A 19,053-nucleotide genomic window follows, 5' to 3' on the forward strand; every position below is an offset into this window, starting at 1 on the left:
TCATATTAATAAAATAAGGACAAAACAACAAAACCACCTCAATTGATGCAGAAAAACCATTTTATAAAATCCAACATTTGTTCATGATAAAAAATATTTAAAAACTAGGAGTGGAAGGGAATGTCCTCAAACTGATAAAGGGCAACTAAAAAAAAAAAACCCCATAGCTAACTTCATACTTAATGGTAAAAGACCAAAACTTTCTCCCTAAGTTCAGGAACAAAACAAAGATGTCCTCTTTCACCATTTCTATTCAGCATTATACTGGAGGGTCTAACAGGGCAACAAGGTAAGGAAAAGAAATAAAATCATCCATATTGGAATGGAAGTGGTAAAACTAGCTCTATTTGTAGATGACGTGGTCTTGTATAAAGAAAATCCTAAAGAATTCACACACAACTACTGACAATAAAAACTTCACCAAGGTTGCTGAATACAAAATCAACATACAAAAATCAGTTGTATTTCTGTAAATCAGCATTGAACAATCCAAAAATAAAATTAAGAAAATAATTCCATTTATAATAGCATCAAAAAGAATAAGATATTTAGGAATAAATTTAACAAATGACGTGCAATACTTCTGAAAGCTACGAACCATTATTGTAAGAAATTAAAGAAGACCTAAGAAATGAAAAATGTTCACGGATTGGAAGCTTTAATATTGTTAAAATGCAGATACTCCCCAAATTAGTCTACAGATTCAATGCAGTCACTAGCAAAATCCCAGCTTGGTTTTTTTTTTTTTTTTTTTGCAGAAATTGGAAAGCTGATCCTAAAATTCACATGGAAATGGAAGGGAGCCAGAATAGCCCAGCCAATGTTGAAAAAAGAACAAAGTTGGGGAACTCCTACTACCCGATTTTAAAGAATGTATTCTAAGTTAGACATTAGATACTTGAATATTTTGATACATTGAACGTTTGGATACCGTCTTTTTATTGAGTAGAAATTGTCTTAGATTCCATCACAAATTTCTAAAGTCAGAGTTCTCCATATTTACATAAAACAATTATTCCAATACCTCCTTCCTACATTTGCATTTTGATGGGTTTAATTTTTTTTTTATCTTCTTACAGGTTTAAGCGTAGAAGCCTGAGCGATGTTAAAATTTAGTTTGCTTTCACGAAGTGAGCAGCTTTGTTTGCTTTACAGCTGTTACATTCAAATGGCCGGCTCATCTAATTAGTATATATCCACCTATCTGGTGTACTAGAAAATTCCAAAAGATAATTCCTTTTTTAAAAATTTCAAATAAAATCCATAAACTTTTCATATTAACCAGTTATTGTTAGGTTAACATTTTGATATAATGATAGTATTTGAAGTGTGACTTCAAACCAAAAACACTAGTTAAAAAATCTAATACCTATTTCACTAATTTATCTCTCTCTCAACGGTTACTGTTTAATCTCCCTCTACTTTTCCATTTCAAGTTAAGAGCAAAATAGCTTCCAAATCATCATGATGTTTAAAAAATCTCTCTCACTTAAAAAACACACACACACAATATAATCCCTTGGAGACTATTCAAAACTTCATGTATGGCTTTAGCATTTTGAGCTTTAGTACTACTTGTATTCAAATTATTTTAAAGTGATTTTTATCCCTCCTTCAATGATCTTTTAAGTTCCTGCTTATATTTTACCAGGGAGGGGTTAAAACTGGTATTTAGTTTCCTGAGCACCCTTATATCTAACCCATCTCTTTTTTTATATTGAAAATGGAAAGAAGATTTTAAATATCTGCTTTGGGTCTGGCAACCAATGAATATAAATAGTAATATGAATACTTCAGGATGCACCTCTCTTGACTGGAATGGAATGGTTTTTCAGGTGACCATTATTTACATCACTTAACTCCTCTTCCTTGTAGATATAATACGGTAGATAAATTTGGCAGTTTGGAAACATAATCCTTGACATGATGCTCTAGGCCATCCTTCTAGGCCACGCTTCTTGGTTTCAACTTTAAACCATTTACCAGAATGTAATAACATTACAAAAGATCTATAAAAAATACATACATAATTTTTCCAATATTAAGGCTACAGGGAATTCATTATATATGTCACTCTTAGAAAACTTTATACATAATTAATAATCTTAACAAAAACACTGAGTACTCATTTTCCTTCCAATTTTTAAGCTTTATAACCATCTGTGTTTGGTGGTAATTATATCTAGAGGGAGACAAAGCATTTCAGAGCCCTGGTGGTACAGTGGTCAAGAGCTTGCCTGTTAACCAAAAGGTTGGCTGTTCAAATCTATCAGCCGCTCCTTGGAAACCCTATGGAGCAGTTCAACTCTGTCTTATTAGGTCACTATGAGTCAGAATCGACTCCACAGCAATGAGTTTAGTTTTTTTTAACATTAATTGAAAACTTGAATAAAAATATAAATATACTCAAACAAGGCTGAAGTTTGGATTTAAATTATCTAAAATGTTGTTCATCTGCCCAATTCTACCTAGGCAGATTAGAGAATGGATTCTGGAGCCATGCTGTTCAAATCCTGGATCTGCTATTTCACATGGTGTGTGACTTTAGGCAGGGTATTTAAACTTTCTGTGTCTTAATTTCTTCATCTATAAAGTGTGGCTAATAAGTGTGATTACCTCATAGGGTTGTTTGGGGGATAAAATTAATTAATACATGTAGGACATTTAGGATAACATCTGGCATACAGTGGCATATATATTAATATTACCTAGACTTCATTTCATTTGGAGCCCTAGTGGCCCAGTGGTTAAGAGCTCAGTTGCTAATCAAAAGGTAGGCAGTTCAAATCTACCATCTGCTCCTTGGAAACCCTGTGGGGCAGTTCTACCCTGTCCTATAGGGTTGCTATGAGTCAGAGCAGGTTTGGTTTTGGTTTTGGTAGACTTTGTTTGATTTTGGACTGACAAAAGAAACTGACAACTGCTAATTCTCAACCTTATTTTTATGTCAACATATAGGTATAAATAGACAAAAAAGAGTTTTTAAGTTTTTTTCTGAACTCTTTTGCTTGAAACTAACTAGACCCTCTTTATTAGATTATAAACAATTCTCTCTTTATTTTGCCAGGAGATTTGTTTTCCATTTATGTCTAAAACAAATTCTTTCTTTTATTCTTTTCAATATATATATATTTTTACTTTTTTATTCTATTAATAATGATGCATATTGTGAGTACGTCCTCTGATTTACCTTAAATATGAAGGAAATGTTTAAGGTTATAGTAATAATTATTATTATTAATATCAATTATTACCATTGATATATATCTTGCTGGAATGAATTAACAGGAATAAGATCAAAGTGAATTTAATTGACTAGTGCTTATCATGCATTATAGTCTCATATCTCAGATCTTTGTACTCCATTTCACACATGTTCATGACTAGATTGTGACCTGAGAATAATCTACTTATAAGGTAGAGACATAATCATTTGAGCAGATAAATTTATTCATTTATTCAATTGATATTAACTACTATGATCCAGGATTCTTTTTAAAAATAGTGTTTACTAACACTTTCCATCACTGTTGGAACCTAAGATTATTGACATGCTTAAAAATAATTCATTCAATATGAATTCTTTGCTTCTATCATAAGAAATGTTAGTGCATTGGATATTGCACTTTATTTCATGTATATACTTTAGTCCGAAAAGGCGACTAATTCCTGAATTGCAATTGAGGGTAAAATAAAATTATCAAGATAATTTTTAAAATCCTATGTGTGCCAAGTAAGTGGTATACTGTTTAATATACTAATCGTAACTAATAAACTAGTTACCCATGTCTCAGTGGTGCTGGTTCTTCCTGACTGTATCTTGGCAATGTCAATGGCTACACCCTGTGCTGGAATCCATTTTGTAAAAGAGTCTCTCCCCTTCACCATATATGAGTAGATAAGGCCTGAGGCACCCTTTGCCCACAAATAACAATATTTTAAATCAGTGCTTCTTGCTTTCCCCAAAATCAGCTAGCTGAGGAATATGATAACTGGGACACAAGTTGGATGTGAAAATAGGCAAATTCACCATATATAGATAAAGCTTAAACTTAAATCCTTTTTTAACAAAATTTCATAATATTTAGTCACTTGATTTTATCTTGACAATAATCTACTTGCCACTGGTAGTTTTGAACCGTTGACCTTTCGGGTTAGCAGTCAAGCACTTTAAACACTGTCATAGGTTGAATTATGTCCCCCCAAAAATGTGTGTATCAATTGGGCTGGGCCATGATTCCCAGTATTGTGTGAATTTCCTATATGTTGTAAACCCTGCCTCTATGATGTTAATGAGGAGGATGGGCAGCAGTTGTGTTTGTGAAGCAGGACTTAACCTGCAGGATTGGATTGTGTCTTAAGGCAATCTCTTGAGATCCAAAAGAAAGAAGCAAGCAGAGAGACAGGGGGACCTCATACCAACAGGAAAGCAGTGCCAGGAGCAGAGTGCTCCTTTGGACCCAGGGTTCCTGAGCAAAGAAGCTCCTAGTCCAGGGGAAGATTGATGAGAAGGCCGACAGAGGGAGAAAGCTTTCCCCTGAAGCTGACACCCTGAATTTGGACTTTTAGCCTACTTTACTATGAAGAAATAAATTTATCTTTGTTAAAGCCATCCACTTGTGGTATCTGTGATATAGGAGCACGAGATGACTAAGACAACCACTGGGCCACCAGGGCTCCTTATAACAGTCTTGTCCTATCTGCGTTTAGTTTTCTTATCTGTGAAACCCCTTTCATTTCCTGTAATTCTAACATGATTTGCCTTACTTCTAAACTTAATGTGGGTTCACATTGTAAGGTGACTTATAACAAAGCAAGATGCCTTTTAATTCAACTGTATTACTATTTTCAGACCAGCATAAGAAAATAAAACTATGGCCTGAAAAAATAGTCTCCCTTTAAGTCGTGTGGTACAAAACACCTTAACAAACTTTTGCGTCGTCCTTAAGTCCTCACATACTTGAAAAAAACAGATATAACTATTATTCATTGAATTGATGTTTTCTAAGAGCTTATCTTCCCTGGTTAGATTATGTAAAAGGGAAAAGCAGTTCTTTGAAGTTCCATTGATAAGAGTGTGGGGGAAACTGAGATATCCTTTGGATTTGTACTCATGATGATTCCAGTTCATGAAATTTAAAGAAATAACCTTATGTATTAAGCAATTTAATGAAAATAAAGTGTGTAAAGACTCTATACACCAAAGCGAAAATGACTTTGGACACTTAGTGCTTTGAATTGGAAATATGTATTAACTTCTCAATCAAGACGCAGGGTGGCGCTGCAGGCTAAGATTGTGAATAAAGAGCCTTAAAAAGCTTGCAGATTCGTTCGTGCTGCGAGACGGAATCAAAAATTTACCGAAGATTTGCAAACAGTACGGGATTACCAACGGGTTTGGGGAGCAATATACTAAACAAATTTAAGATTAGAAGCAATTTTGTGACGATTCCTTCAAGCAAGAAATCAGAATTTGAATGTCTCAAGTCTTTTTGTGTTTGCTGAACGGGATTGGCTGTATGTACCTGGACTCCAAAATGGAGGGACTAGAGAGAATTCAACCAAACAGGCAAGTGGTAGCCTTTATTTTGATGATGTTCTTGTCTCAGGTGCGCTCTGAGCCCCTTCGTTATTCTGTGCGGGAGGAAACTGAGAGCGGCTCCTTTATAGCCCATCTGGCCAAAGACCTGGGCCTGGGAACTGGGGAACTGGCCGCCCGGTCGGCCCGGGTGGTCTCTGACGATGACAAGCAGCGTTTGCAGCTGGATGGTCAGACTGGAGATTTACTTCTGAGGGAGAAACTAGACCGGGAAGAGCTATGTGGCCCTATTGAACCGTGTGTACTGCATTTCCAAGTATTCCTGGAAACACCGGTGCAATTTTTTCAAGGAGAATTATCGATCCAGGATATTAATGACCACTCTCCACTATTCCCTGATAGGGAAATGCTCTTGAACATACCGGAAAACAGTCAGCCAGGGACTCTATTTCCATTGAAATTAGCTCAGGATTTGGATGTGGGCAGCAATGGTCTTCAAAAATACACGATCAATCCCAATTCTTATTTTCACGTTCTCACACGAAATCACAGTGAAGGCAAGAAATACCCAGATTTGGTGCAGGACAAAACCCTGGATAGAGAGGAACTGCAGGAACTCAGTTTAACCCTCCTGGCGCTGGATGGTGGGTCTCCACCAAGGTCTGGGACTGTCATGGTTCGAATCCTGATCATGGATGTCAACGACAATGCTCCTGAGTTTGTGCACACGCCATATGAGGTGCAGGTCCTGGAAAACAGCCCACTGGACTTCCCAATAGTTAGAGTCTCGGCGAGGGATGCTGATGCTGGAAACTTTGGAAGTGTTTCCTACAGCTTGTTCCAAGCATCAGATGAAATTAAACAAACTTTCTCAATAAATGAAGTCACAGGAGAAATGCGACTGACAAAGAAATTGGATTTTGAGAAAATTAACTCTTATCATGTGGAAATTGAGGCTACGGATGGAGGGGGCCTCTCTGGTAAAGGCACTGTAGTCATAGAGGTGGTGGATGTGAACGACAATGCCCCGGAGCTGACCATATCTTCACTCACCAGCTCCATCCCAGAGAATGCTCCGGAGACTGTAGTCTCTATCTTCCGAATTCGAGATAGAGATTCCGGAGACAATGGAAAGATGATTTGCTCTATTCCAGATCACCTGCCATTCATTCTAAAACCAACTTTCAAGAATTTCTACACCTTGTTAACAGAGAGTCCGTTGGACAGAGAGAAAACAGCAGAGTACAACATCACCATCACCGTCACTGATTTGGGATCACCTAGGCTGAAAACCGAGCACAAGATAACCGTGCTGGTGTCAGACGTCAATGACAACGCACCTACTTTCACACAAACCTCCTACACCCTGTTCGTCCGCGAGAACAACAGCCCCGCCCTGCACATGGGCAGCGTCAGCGCCACAGACAGAGACTCAGGCTCCAACGCCCAAGTCACCTACTCGCTGCTGCCGCCCCAGGACCCGCACCTCCCCCTCGCCTCCTTGGTCTCCATCAACGCGGACAACGGGCACCTCTTCGCTCTCAGGTCACTGGATTACGAAGCCCTGCGAGCCTTCGAGTTCCGCGTGGGCGCGATAGACGCAGGTTCCCCCGCGCTGAGCAGCGAGGCGCTGGTGCGCGTGGAGGTCGTGGACGAAAATGACAACTCGCCCTTCGTGCTGTACCCGCTGCAGAACGGCTCTGCGCCCTGCACAGAGCTGGTGCCCAGGGCTGCCGAGGCGGGCTACCTGGTGACCAAGGTAGTGGCGGTGGACAGCGACTCGGGACAGAACGCCTGGCTGTCCTACCAGCTACTCAAGGCCACGGAGCCCGGGCTGTTCAGCGTGTGGGCGCACAATGGCGAGGTGCGCACAGCCAGGCTGCTGAGCGAGCGCGACGCCGCCAAGCACAGACTCATCGTGCTGGTCAAGGACAATGGCGAGCCGCTAATGTCGACCACTGTCACGCTGCACGTGCTTCTGGTGGACGGTTTCTCGCAGCCCTACCTACCGCTACCAGAGGTGGCCTCGGACCAGGCCCGAGCCGACTCGCTCACGGTCTATTTGGTGATTGCCTTGGCGTCGGTCTCCTCGCTCTTCCTGTTCTCGGTGCTGCTGTTCATCGCAGTGAGGCTGTGCAGGAGGAACAGGGAGGCCTCGGTGGGTCGCTGCTCGGTGCCTGAGGGCCACTTTCCAGGTCACTTGGTTGACGTCAGCGGCACTGGGACTCTGTCCCAGAGCTACCAGTACGAAGTATGTATGACGGGAGATTCTAGGACTGGTGAGTTCAAATTTCTGAAGCCCATAATCCCCAATCTCTTGGTTCCAGATATTGGGAGAGAAGTGAAAGAAAACAGCAGGAATAGCTTTGTATTCAGTTAAATATTGTACTTGGTCTAGTGAATCTCTCAATCAATTGCAAACCTAACTGCAATTAAAATGCCTTTCTTTTAAGAAATTATATTGCTATCTAAATATTCATACCACTATCCCAAGCCTATGCATGTCCCTGATAGTGCTAAATCTGTTGCTTTTTTATTGACATTAATTGCACTTAATATTTTTAGTTATACTGAATATCGTGTGTATATTTTATGCATATTTGATCTTCACTTGATGATTAATCTTCCCATAATTATATATTACTCCAATAGAATAAAAACAAAATTTTAATCAATTTCTTAAATTAATTAGTTAACATTTCATTAATAAATGTTATAGCTTTTATGTAATCTTAGATTTCTCCGTTTGTGGTATTCGTCTTTGAATACAAGTCTTTTTGCAAGGATAAAGTGTATGAAATTCTTTATAGCTACCTAAGCCTTTCTTGTTGACTCTGCATGACTAAACCATGAGTAGCCATGAGCATATAACTTAGCATCTTTGTTTCTCCCAAATTTTATATAAACATGAACTTTACTAAGTGTTAATACACTAAAATTATAACATTTATCCCATTGCGGGCACTATATATAGTAGGTATTATCTTATTTACTTGGTTGCTATCTATCTAGCACATTGTAAATGCTCTCAAGGTACTAATATTAAATTAGTAAAAATAATTATCTCTAAATAATAATTAAAGAGAAAATCCCATATAATTTGATATCCCTTTACTAAACAAAACTCTTCACTGCTTGATGTACAGTCATTTTTTTAAAGTATCTTTGAACCTTACATAAACTCTAAAGTCTTTCAAAGAATTCAAGACTCTTGATGGCATCTTATGTTTCTTTGCTCTATAAGAGACATTCAAGTGAAGTTTAATGCATGCATTTCTCTTGGTTTTCTTGCAGCTTCTCTCCACCTTTCAAAAGATTCAGGGAACTTCTGAGTCTTGGCTATTCTAGAATGTTCAAGACTGATTATTGGGTTATCTCAGATTTTCACTTTAAGTTACTTGCAGACATGAACAGTCTTTATTAGCAAAATAATGGCTTCTTTTTGATGTTCAAGTTCTGTTCTTTTTTTTCAATGTAGCTTTCAAGTATTTTGTGTAAAATTAGTTTTTTCAAATATGCTTAAGTTGCATTTGTATGAAATAAACATTATTTTGTCCCTGAGTAAAAAAGAATACTAATGAACTGAATTATAATTGTTCTATGTTGTGTTCAATAAGCCAAGTAAGCTGATTATGTTATTTCCACCTAGCTAAATTTATATGGATATAAGACCACTTGGTTAAGCTTTTGGCCCAATGTGAGCAATTGAGGAGCTTACTTTATTATCTAATTATTTTTTAAATATCAAGTGTCATTCTATGGTAGATTAAGTACGTGTACTTTTCCCTGAACTATTCTTTTTTCCTGAGGATGTAATAAAAGAGAAATGAGAATTACTGACTGTTCAAGTTATTCTGAAAACATAGCTTTTAGCATTCATCCAATCTAAAAATTGAAACGAGGAAGTGATAAAAGTGAGAACAGAATTAAACACAAGCATATAGACATAAATATGGTCAACTTTAATGATTTTTCCATGTATTATTAGCTAGTGATTAAATAGCTTTTATGTTTGATGATTATCAAAAAATATCATTGAGGTTTTTACCAATATGTTTCAGTATCATGAAAATCAAAGTTCACTTTTTTTGTTTATACCAGGAAAGTCCAATTCGTATAATCACCAAATGAGACTGGCTAAACAAACAAATAGAACTCACCTCATAAAGCATGGATCATTTCTTATCAGTGAGGGGCCACCATCAGACTTTGATGTAGGATCAAATGACATTTTTAAATTTTATTATTAGAATTTGGTAACATATATGATCTAAATAACAACAAAATGTATACCTTGTGAAAACTAGGCCAGTTCCATTGTTGAAAAACAAAATAGAGAATAAAGGCCAAGTATCTTGGTAATAACACCCATTTCAATCCTCTGTATTTTCTCAAATATTTCTATTATATGTTCATATTTTGCAATTCCTTTGGTGTTGTTTTTAGGTGCAGCATATAGTGAGTCTAATACATGCTGTTTGGGGGACAGAAGTTCTACTCAAAGCAATGTAGAAAACAATCTTTATTATCTCCTCTTCCTTTACTACTAAAAGTTACAAAATATAGATTTTAAATACCCTGAGGTTAAAAGTTATGCACACATTTGGTGGAGTTCTGCTTTCAGGTGAAATGATTATCCAGCAGCAGAAAACAACTAAAATACTGGTTAAAATTAAGAAATCATACTGGTTAAAATTCAGAAATGATCTGTTTGATGCATCAGAAAGCAGGTGATACAGTAAGAACTGAAGAGGCTAAGATTCCTGAAGAGGAAGATCCTTGGAGATGCAAACTAACTTCTACAGTCAGTTTTACTGTGAGTAAATTTGCTAAATCTGAGAATAGACAAAACGCTCCTATTAGGGACAAAGAAGCTTCAATAGCCATTGGCAATTGGAGGACTCAGGCTCATGGCCACTCTTTCCCCTCAGAACACTGGAGCAGTCCAGAGAGAAGGTTAAAAACTTGGCGGAAAACTTCTGAAAAGCAAAGTGAAGTTTTAATATTCTTGCTAAAGACTAAAGTTTTTGACCTGCCATGAGAACTGGCTATCCAGAGTATACCAAGTTCTCAGCTGAAAACTCTGGAGGGCCAGAGGCTTATCAGGGTTGCAAAGAACCTTGACTAAGAAGACTGCCTGTTTAGATTAAGGTCATTTTATTAGACACTACTCTATCAAGCTAACAGAGAAAAAGGTAAATTCTTTCTAAAGGAAGATAATATTACCTGGTTACTGGACTTTTTTTACAAAAATATTCTGTATTCAATAAAAAAATTAGTAGTCATGCACAAAAAAATAACTGGGTGAAACAGATAAAACCTAAAGGAAAACTGGATGACACAAATGGCTCACAGATGGTCCAGATATTAGAATTAACTGACCAAAACCCAAAGCAAACCTACCATCATCAAGTTGATTCCAACTCAGAGTGACCCCATAGGGGTTTCCAAGGCTGTAAATCTTTACAGAAGCAGACTGCTACATCTTTCTTCCACAGAGTGGCTGGTGGGTTCAAATTACTGACATTTTGGTTAGCAAATTAACTGACAGTGATGTTAAAATAAGAATGACTTATTGGAATTTAAAAAGGTAAATTAATTCTAGAACTGAGAAATTAAAAAAAACTACTTAGATGATTTAATGGCACATCATTGTTGTTAGGTGCCATTGAGTCAGTTCCTACTCATAGCAACCCTATGTACAACAGAAAACACTGCCCGGTCCTGTGCCATCCTCATAATTGTTGCTATGTTTGAGCCCTTGTTGCCACCACTGTGTTAATCCATCTTGTTTAATGACATAGGACACATAAAAAAAAAAAAAACAGGATACGTGAATGTAAGTGAATTTCACAGGTCAATGTAAAATACACAAACAGAAACATAGAGGAAAAAATACTGAAAAATCCAGAAAAGAACAGTGATGTGTAACATAATGAAAAACTCTAACACACATGTAATTGAAATTCTAAACTGAGAAGAGATAATAAGAGTGGGGAATAAGCAATATTTGAAGAGATAATGACCAAGAATTTTTAAAAATCTATGAAAAACCTTAACTCCTCAAGGCACTCAGTGGAACTCAGTCAGAATCAATTAAAAACAAAGCACACCTAGACACACAGAAAGGCAGCTGAAGGCCGAAGGCAACAGGAAAATCTTAAAAGCAACCACATAAAAATGACACATTGCATTTAAAGGAGCTATAATAAGATGAAGAGCTAACTTCTCAACATAAATCATGAAACCAAAAGACAAAGGAATAATGTCTTTAAAGTCTTGAAATAAAATAACTACCAAACTAGAATTCTGTTACCCTAAAAAATGAAATGAAGTTTTCAGACAAACAAAAACTGAGAGGATTAATCCACAGTCACACCTGCACTAAAAGAGATACTAAATTGAATTCATCAGGCATAAGAAAAACAGTCCTAAAGGAATCACAGAATTTCAAGAAGGAATGAAGAGCAAGAAGAAGGATAAATATAAATGAACAATGACTGAATATTGATGATACAGGGCAATAATAGTAGTTTCTTAAATGATTTGAAATATACATAAAATGTAAATTCATAACAACAATAAAGTAAAAAGCAGACATGATAGATGGAGTTAGTGAGTTCTAAGGTTCTAAGCATTATTATGGAAGCAGAAAAATTAATAATTTGTGTTAGAAGTTTGTAAATCAAAAACACATGCTGTAATCTCTAGGGTAACCAATAAAAGAATACCTTAAAAAAGTAACTAAAGGAAAATAACAAATATTTGAATGATCAAAAAATAATAATAATACAAGAAGGATAAATGGAAAAAATAATTAAATGGTAAATATAAACACAAAGATATCAAATATTACACTAAATATAGTTAGACTAAAAATCCAATTAAGAAACAAAATTGTCAGACTGAATTTAAGAAAAACATATACATATGTTTATTTTCAACTTTTCTGTGAAAGTAAAAAAAACAACGAGAAAAGGTATACAATGCAAACACTAGCCAAAGTAAAATTAGTGTGGCTATACTTACAAAAAAGCACAGTGGGTTCAGCAACCGGTTGCTAACTGCAAAGTTGGTGGTTCACACCCACAAGTCACTCCACTGGAGAAAGATGTGGCAGTCTGCTTCTGTAAAGATTACAGCCTCAGCCTTGGAAACCCTGTGGGGTAGTTCTACTCTGTCCTATAGGATTGATATGAGTTGGAATCAACATTTTTTTTTGCGGGGGGGGGGAGCTTATACTTACTTGGAGCCATAGTGGCACAGTGGATAAGAGTTTACTGCTAACCAAAAGGTTGGCAGTTCGAATCCAGCAGCCACTCCTTGGAAACCCTATGGGGCAGTTCTACTCTGTCCTATGGGATCGCTATGAGTTGGAATCCACTTGATGTCAACAGGTTTGTTTGTTTTAGTTTTTATACTTACATAAGACAAAGGAGACTTTAAGGAAAAATGCATTATTAGAGAGAAAGACATTTCATAATGATAAGGAGGTAAATCTAGCAGAAATATGTCACAGTTCTAAGACTGAATATACCTTCATAACTACAAATAATATATAATTAAATTTACAAAACACAAAAGAGAAACATACAAATCCACAATCATGGTAGGAGATTTAATACAACTCTCTGAATACCTAATAGAATAAGCAGACAAAAACAACAGGAATGTAAAAGATCTGAAAAATGCAAACATCAAATTTGAATGAATTGACATACATAGCACACTGGAGAATATACACTTTTAATGTGCATATGGAATATATCGAAATTGTCCGTATCTTGTATCATAAATCAAATCTCAAAAAAATAAAAAAATTAAATGACTCCAAGTATGTTCTCTGACAACAGTGGAAATAAGCTAGAAATAAAAATATAATAAGAAATACTCAAATGCTTCAAAATTAAATAATATTACCCCTGGATGAAAAAAGAAATCACAACAGAAATTTTAAAGTATTTTGAACTGGGTAAAAATTAAGATCTGATATAACAAAGCAGGGCTTAGAGGAAAATGTAAAGTCTTAAATGCGTGTATTAGAAAAGAATAAAAGACTAGAAGCCAATAATCTCAGCTTTCAGCTCAAGAAGCTAGAAAAAGAATATCAAATCAAATGCAAATAGAAATGGGAGAAAATCATATATGTACATATATATGCAGAAATCAATAGAACAGACAAAAATATAAAACAAAGCTGAAAGTTGGTCCTTTGTATTGATTAATAAAATTAAAAACTCCTAATAAGTCTAGTCAAGAAAAAAGAAAACACCAACTACCCATGAGTGAAAAAGGGAACATTACTACAAGAAAAAAGAAAACACCAACTACCAATATTATGAATGAAAAAAGGAATACCACTACCCATCCTACAGACATTAAAAAGATAAAAAGGGGATATTATTACCAATTTTATGCCTATAAATTTGACAATTTATATAAAATGAAAAAAATCTAAAATCACAACTTACCAGAACTTAAACAAAAATAGAAAATCTGATTAGTCATATCAAAAAGTTGTTATTAAAAACCTTCCCACTCCAATTCATGCTGTTGAATTCTTCCAAATATTTATGGAAGAATTAACCTCAACTTTTACAAACTATTTCAAAGAATAGAAAAATAGGAAGTATTTCCCAAACCATTTTGGTGCCAGCATAACTTTGACATTCAAAACTGAATAGAATATTATTTTAAAAAAAGGAAAATTATAGACCAATCTCTTTTATACATAGATGTGAAAATTCTAAACAAAGTATCATCAAATAAAACTGAGAGATATATAAAAGGGAAATAATATATTGTTAGAAAATCAGTTTGTTGTAGAATTGCAAATATGGTTTAACATTTGAAAATCAATTAGTGTAATTCACATCAACAGATAAAGAAGAAAAATAATATTATCTCAATGGATGCATAAAAACTCATTAGATAAAATTCAGTACATATTCATGGTAAAATGGTCAGCAAACTAAAAATAGAAGGGAACTTTCAAAGTGACTTTAAAACCTACAGTAAACATCATCATTAATGGTAAATTACTGGAAGCATTTCTCCAAAATTCAAGAACAAGACAAGGATGTCTGCTCTTACTGCTTCAGTTCAGAATTTTAGTACAGATCCTAACCAGCGGAATAAGGCAAAAAGGAAATAAAAGTCACAATGTTGAAAGGAAAAATTTTTAAGACTTTTTTAAAAAATGACATGATTGTATATGTAAAAAAGTCATAAAGAATCTGCAATCTATAAGAATTAATAAGTGAAGGTAGTAATACCACTAGATACAAAGTGAACCTACAAATATAAATTGTATTTCATATTATATAACAACAACAAACAGAAAATTTAAATATAAAAAGTATCATTTACAATAGCTTCCAAAATATCAAATACCTAGGAACAAATATAAGTTATGCAAGACCTCTACATTGAAAACTATAATACATTCTTGAGAAAATTAAAGATCTAAGTAGAGGGCTATAAAATGTTCACTAATTAGAAGAATCAACATTAGTAATATCTCAATTATCCTCCAGATTGATCTATAAAAAAAATTATAGATGCAATAAAATCCCAAACAAAATTTCAGCAGATTTCTTTGTGAAAATTGACAAGTTGAGTAGAAAGCTTATATGGAAATGCAAAGGGGCAATAATAACCAAAGCAATCTTGAAGGAAAAAACTGGAAGACTAACCTATCATAAAATAAAACCAATTTTAAATCTAATTATGACAGAATGGTATTACAGGATAGACAAAGAGAAAAACTGAATGAAAAGAGCAGACCTAGAGATATATGATTAACTGATTTATAAAAAAGGTGACGGTGCCAAAATAATGGTGGAATAGATCTTCCTTTAGATGGTGGCAGGTCATTTGGATATTTACATGAAAAAAAATTGACCCTAATTCATTTTTACGAACAAATTGATTTCAGGTGGATTATAGCACTGAATGTGAAAATTAAAGTAATGAATTTTTAAAAATACAAATACTTAAACAGGATAAAATTTTTCCATAAATTAAAAATACTGACAAATCAGACTAAATTAAAAACTAGGTTTAGTTCATCGAAATACATTATAAACCAAAAAAACTAAACCCATAGCCTTTGAGTCAATTCTAACTCATAGTGACCCTATTGGACAGAGTAGAGCTGCCCCATAGGGTTTCCAAGGCTGTAATCTTTATTGAAGTAGATGTCTTTCTCTGGGGGAGGAAACCACCAGCCTTTCGGTTAGCAGCCCAGTATTTAAGCACTGCACCACCAGGGCTCCTTCCAAAAACACCTTTAAAAGAGACACCATAAGAGAGGTAAAATGCAAGCCATAGGTTGGGAGATGATATTTGCAACATATACATCTGAAAAGGACTTATATCCGGAATATTAAAAGAACTTCTACAGAATAAGAAAAAAGGAAATGTCCCCAAATAGAAAAATGGGCAAAAGACTTGAAGAAGCACATAACAAGAATGTATCTTAATGGTCAATAAACACGAAAATGTTCTCAATTTAATTAATTATCACTGAACTGCTAATTAAAATCACAATATGACACCACCACACACTCACCAGTGTCTAAAATGAAAAAGATAATATCAAATGTTGATAAGGATATGGAGCAACTGGAACTCTGGTATTGGTATAACTACTTCTGAAAACTGTTTTTGCAATATCTGCTAAAGCTAAATATATGTGCATGCCTTAATGCAAAGTAATACCACTCCTAGGAATATGTTGTTGTTGTTAGGTGCCGTCGAGTCGGTTCCAACTCATAGTGACCCCATGCACAACAGAACAAAACACTGCCCGGTCCTGAGCCATCCTTACAATCATTGTTATGCTTGAGCTCATTGTTGCAGCCACTGTGTCAATCCATCTTGCTGAGGGTCTTCCTCTTTTCCGCTGACCCTGTACTCTGCCAAGCATGATGTCCTTCTCCAGGGACTGATCCATCCTGACAATGTGTCCAAAGTATGTAAGACGCAGTTTCACCATCCTTGCCTCTCAGGAGCATTCTGGCCACACTTCTTCCAAGACAAATTTGTTCATTCTTTTGGCAGTCCATGGTATATTCAATATTCTTCACCAACACCACAATTCAAACGCGTCAACGCTTCTTCGGTCTTCCTTATTCATTGTCCAGCTTTCACATGCATATGATGTGATTGAAAATACCATGGCTTGGGTCAGGCGCACCTTAGTCTTCAAGATGACATCTTTGCTCTTCAACACTTTGAAGAGGTCTTTTACAGCAGATTTGCCCAATGCAATGCACCTTTTGATTTCTTGACTGCTGCTTCCATGGCTGTTGATTGTGGATCCAAGTAAAATGAAATCCTTGACAACTTCAATCTTTTCTCCATTTATCATGATGTTGCTCATTGGTCCAGTTGTGAGGATTTTTGTTTTGTTTATGTTGAGGCGCAGTCCATACTGAAGGCTGTGGTCTTTAATCTTCATTAGTAAGTGCTTCAAGTCCTCTTCACTTTCAGCAAGCAAGGTTGTGTCATCTGCATAATGCAGGTTGTTAATGAGTCTTCCTCCAATCCTGATGTCCCGTCCTTCTTCATACAGTCCAGCTTCTCGTATTATTTGTTCAGTATACAGATTAAATAGGTATGGTGAAAGAATACAGCCCTAATGCACACCTTTCCTGACTTTAAACCACTCAGTATCCCCTTGTTCTGTCCAAACAACTGCCTCTTGATCCATGTAAAGGCTCCTCATGAGCACAATTAAGTGTTCTGGAATTCCCATTCTTCGCAACGTCATCCATAGTTTGTTATGATCCACACAGTCAAATGTCTTTGCATAGTCAATAAAACACAGGTAAACATCCTTCTGGTATTCTCTGCTTTCAGCCAGGATCCATCTGACATCAGCAATGATATCCCTGGTTCCACGTTTTCTTCTGAAACCGGCCTGAATTTCTGGCAGTTCCCTGTGGATATACTGCTGCAGCCACTTTTGAATGATCTTCAGAAAAATTTTGCTTGCATGTGATATTAATGATATAGTTCTATAATTTCCACATGCGGTTGGATCACCTTTCTTGGGAATAGGCATAAATATGGATCTCTTCCAGTCAGTTGGCCAGGAAGCTGTCTTGGCATAGACGAGTGACCACCTCCAGTGCTGCATCTGTTTGTTGAAACATCTCAGTTGACCTTGAGTATATCCCACCTGAATTTAGAGACCATCTGAAGTACAGATTTGACACATTGAACACTAGCGACTGAAGACGAGATGAGTTGTGGAATGACATCAAGGACATCATCCATGAAGAAAGCAAGAGGTCACTGAAAACATAGGGAAGAAAGAAAAGACCAAGATGGATGTCAGAGGAGACTCTGAAACTTGTTCTTGAGCATCGAGCAGCTAAAGCAAAAGGAAGAATTGATGAAGTAAAAGAACTGAACAGAAGATTTCAAAGGGCCTCTCGAGAAGATAAAGTATTATAATGACATGTGCAAAGAGCTGGAGATGGAAAACCAAAAGGGAAGAACACACTTGGTGTTTCTCAAGCTGAAAGAACTGAAGAAAAAATTCAAGCCTCGAGTTGCAATAGTGAAGGATTCCATGGGGAAAATATTAAACGACACAGGAAGCATCAAAAGAAGATGGAAGGAATACACAGAGTCCAAAAAGAATTGGTCGATATTCAGCCATTTCAAGAGGTGGCATATGACCAGGAACCAATGGTACTGAAGGAAGAAGTCCAGGCTGCTCTGAAGGCATTGGCAAAAAACAAGGCTCCAGGAATTGATGGAATATCAATTGAGATGTTTCCTAGGAACATATCCATCATAAATACATAAATATGGCTACCAAAAGACATGTACAAGTATGTTCATAGAAGTACTACTCATAATGTCCTCAAAACGGAAAAATTCCAAATACCATCAACTGGAGAATGATAAACTAATTGCGGTATATTCGTACAATAGAATAATATAAGACAAAGGAGAATAAAACTAATCAGAATTACAAGCAATAGATAAATTTTACAATGTTGAGTGAAAGAAGCTTGACACGAAAGAGTAAATACTTTATAATTCAATTTATATAGGTCCTCCCCAAGTGAAAACTTACGATAATAAAAATCAGAATAGTGATTAGTTTTTTTTTTTGGGGGGGGCAGTGACCAGTCAATAGCAGGAGGGGGTTTCTTGGGTTTTGGTAATGTTTTGTCTTTAAATATAGGTCTGCTTACACAAGTGTATTCACTTGGTGACAATCCATTGAGTTGTGTGCTTATGATTTGTGCCTTTTTCTGATGTATGTTGTATTTCAAAATAAATGTTTTTTAATAAAAATTTTAAGTTTTTATACATCCATTATCATTTATTTCTTAGCTATAATCAAATAAGAAACCCACGAAACATAATTTTTTCATGTACTGAAGAAGTAATTTCATTGAGAAAACTATCATTTTAGCATATTCTCAAAATTATTCTTTCATTGAGAATTCACTCAGAAAATATTTATTTAGATCTTCCTACAACTCGAC

The 19,053-nt window shown here is 35.8% G+C and overlaps 1 protein-coding gene across 1 annotated transcript; it reads left to right on the forward strand.

The window, feature by feature from the left end:
- The first annotated feature begins 4,968 nt into the window (after positions 1-4,968).
- Positions 4,969-9,387, forward strand: PCDHB4 (protocadherin beta 4). Its single transcript, XM_049873861.1, has one exon. The coding sequence runs from the start codon at positions 5,478-5,480 to the stop codon at positions 7,917-7,919; it is 2,442 nt and encodes an 813-aa protein (XP_049729818.1). The 5' UTR covers positions 4,969-5,477; the 3' UTR covers positions 7,920-9,387.
- The last annotated feature ends 9,666 nt before the right edge of the window (positions 9,388-19,053 follow it).

This window comes from Elephas maximus, chromosome 2, assembly GCF_024166365.1.
Source record: "Elephas maximus indicus isolate mEleMax1 chromosome 2, mEleMax1 primary haplotype, whole genome shotgun sequence".
NCBI lineage: Eukaryota > Metazoa > Chordata > Mammalia > Proboscidea > Elephantidae > Elephas > Elephas maximus.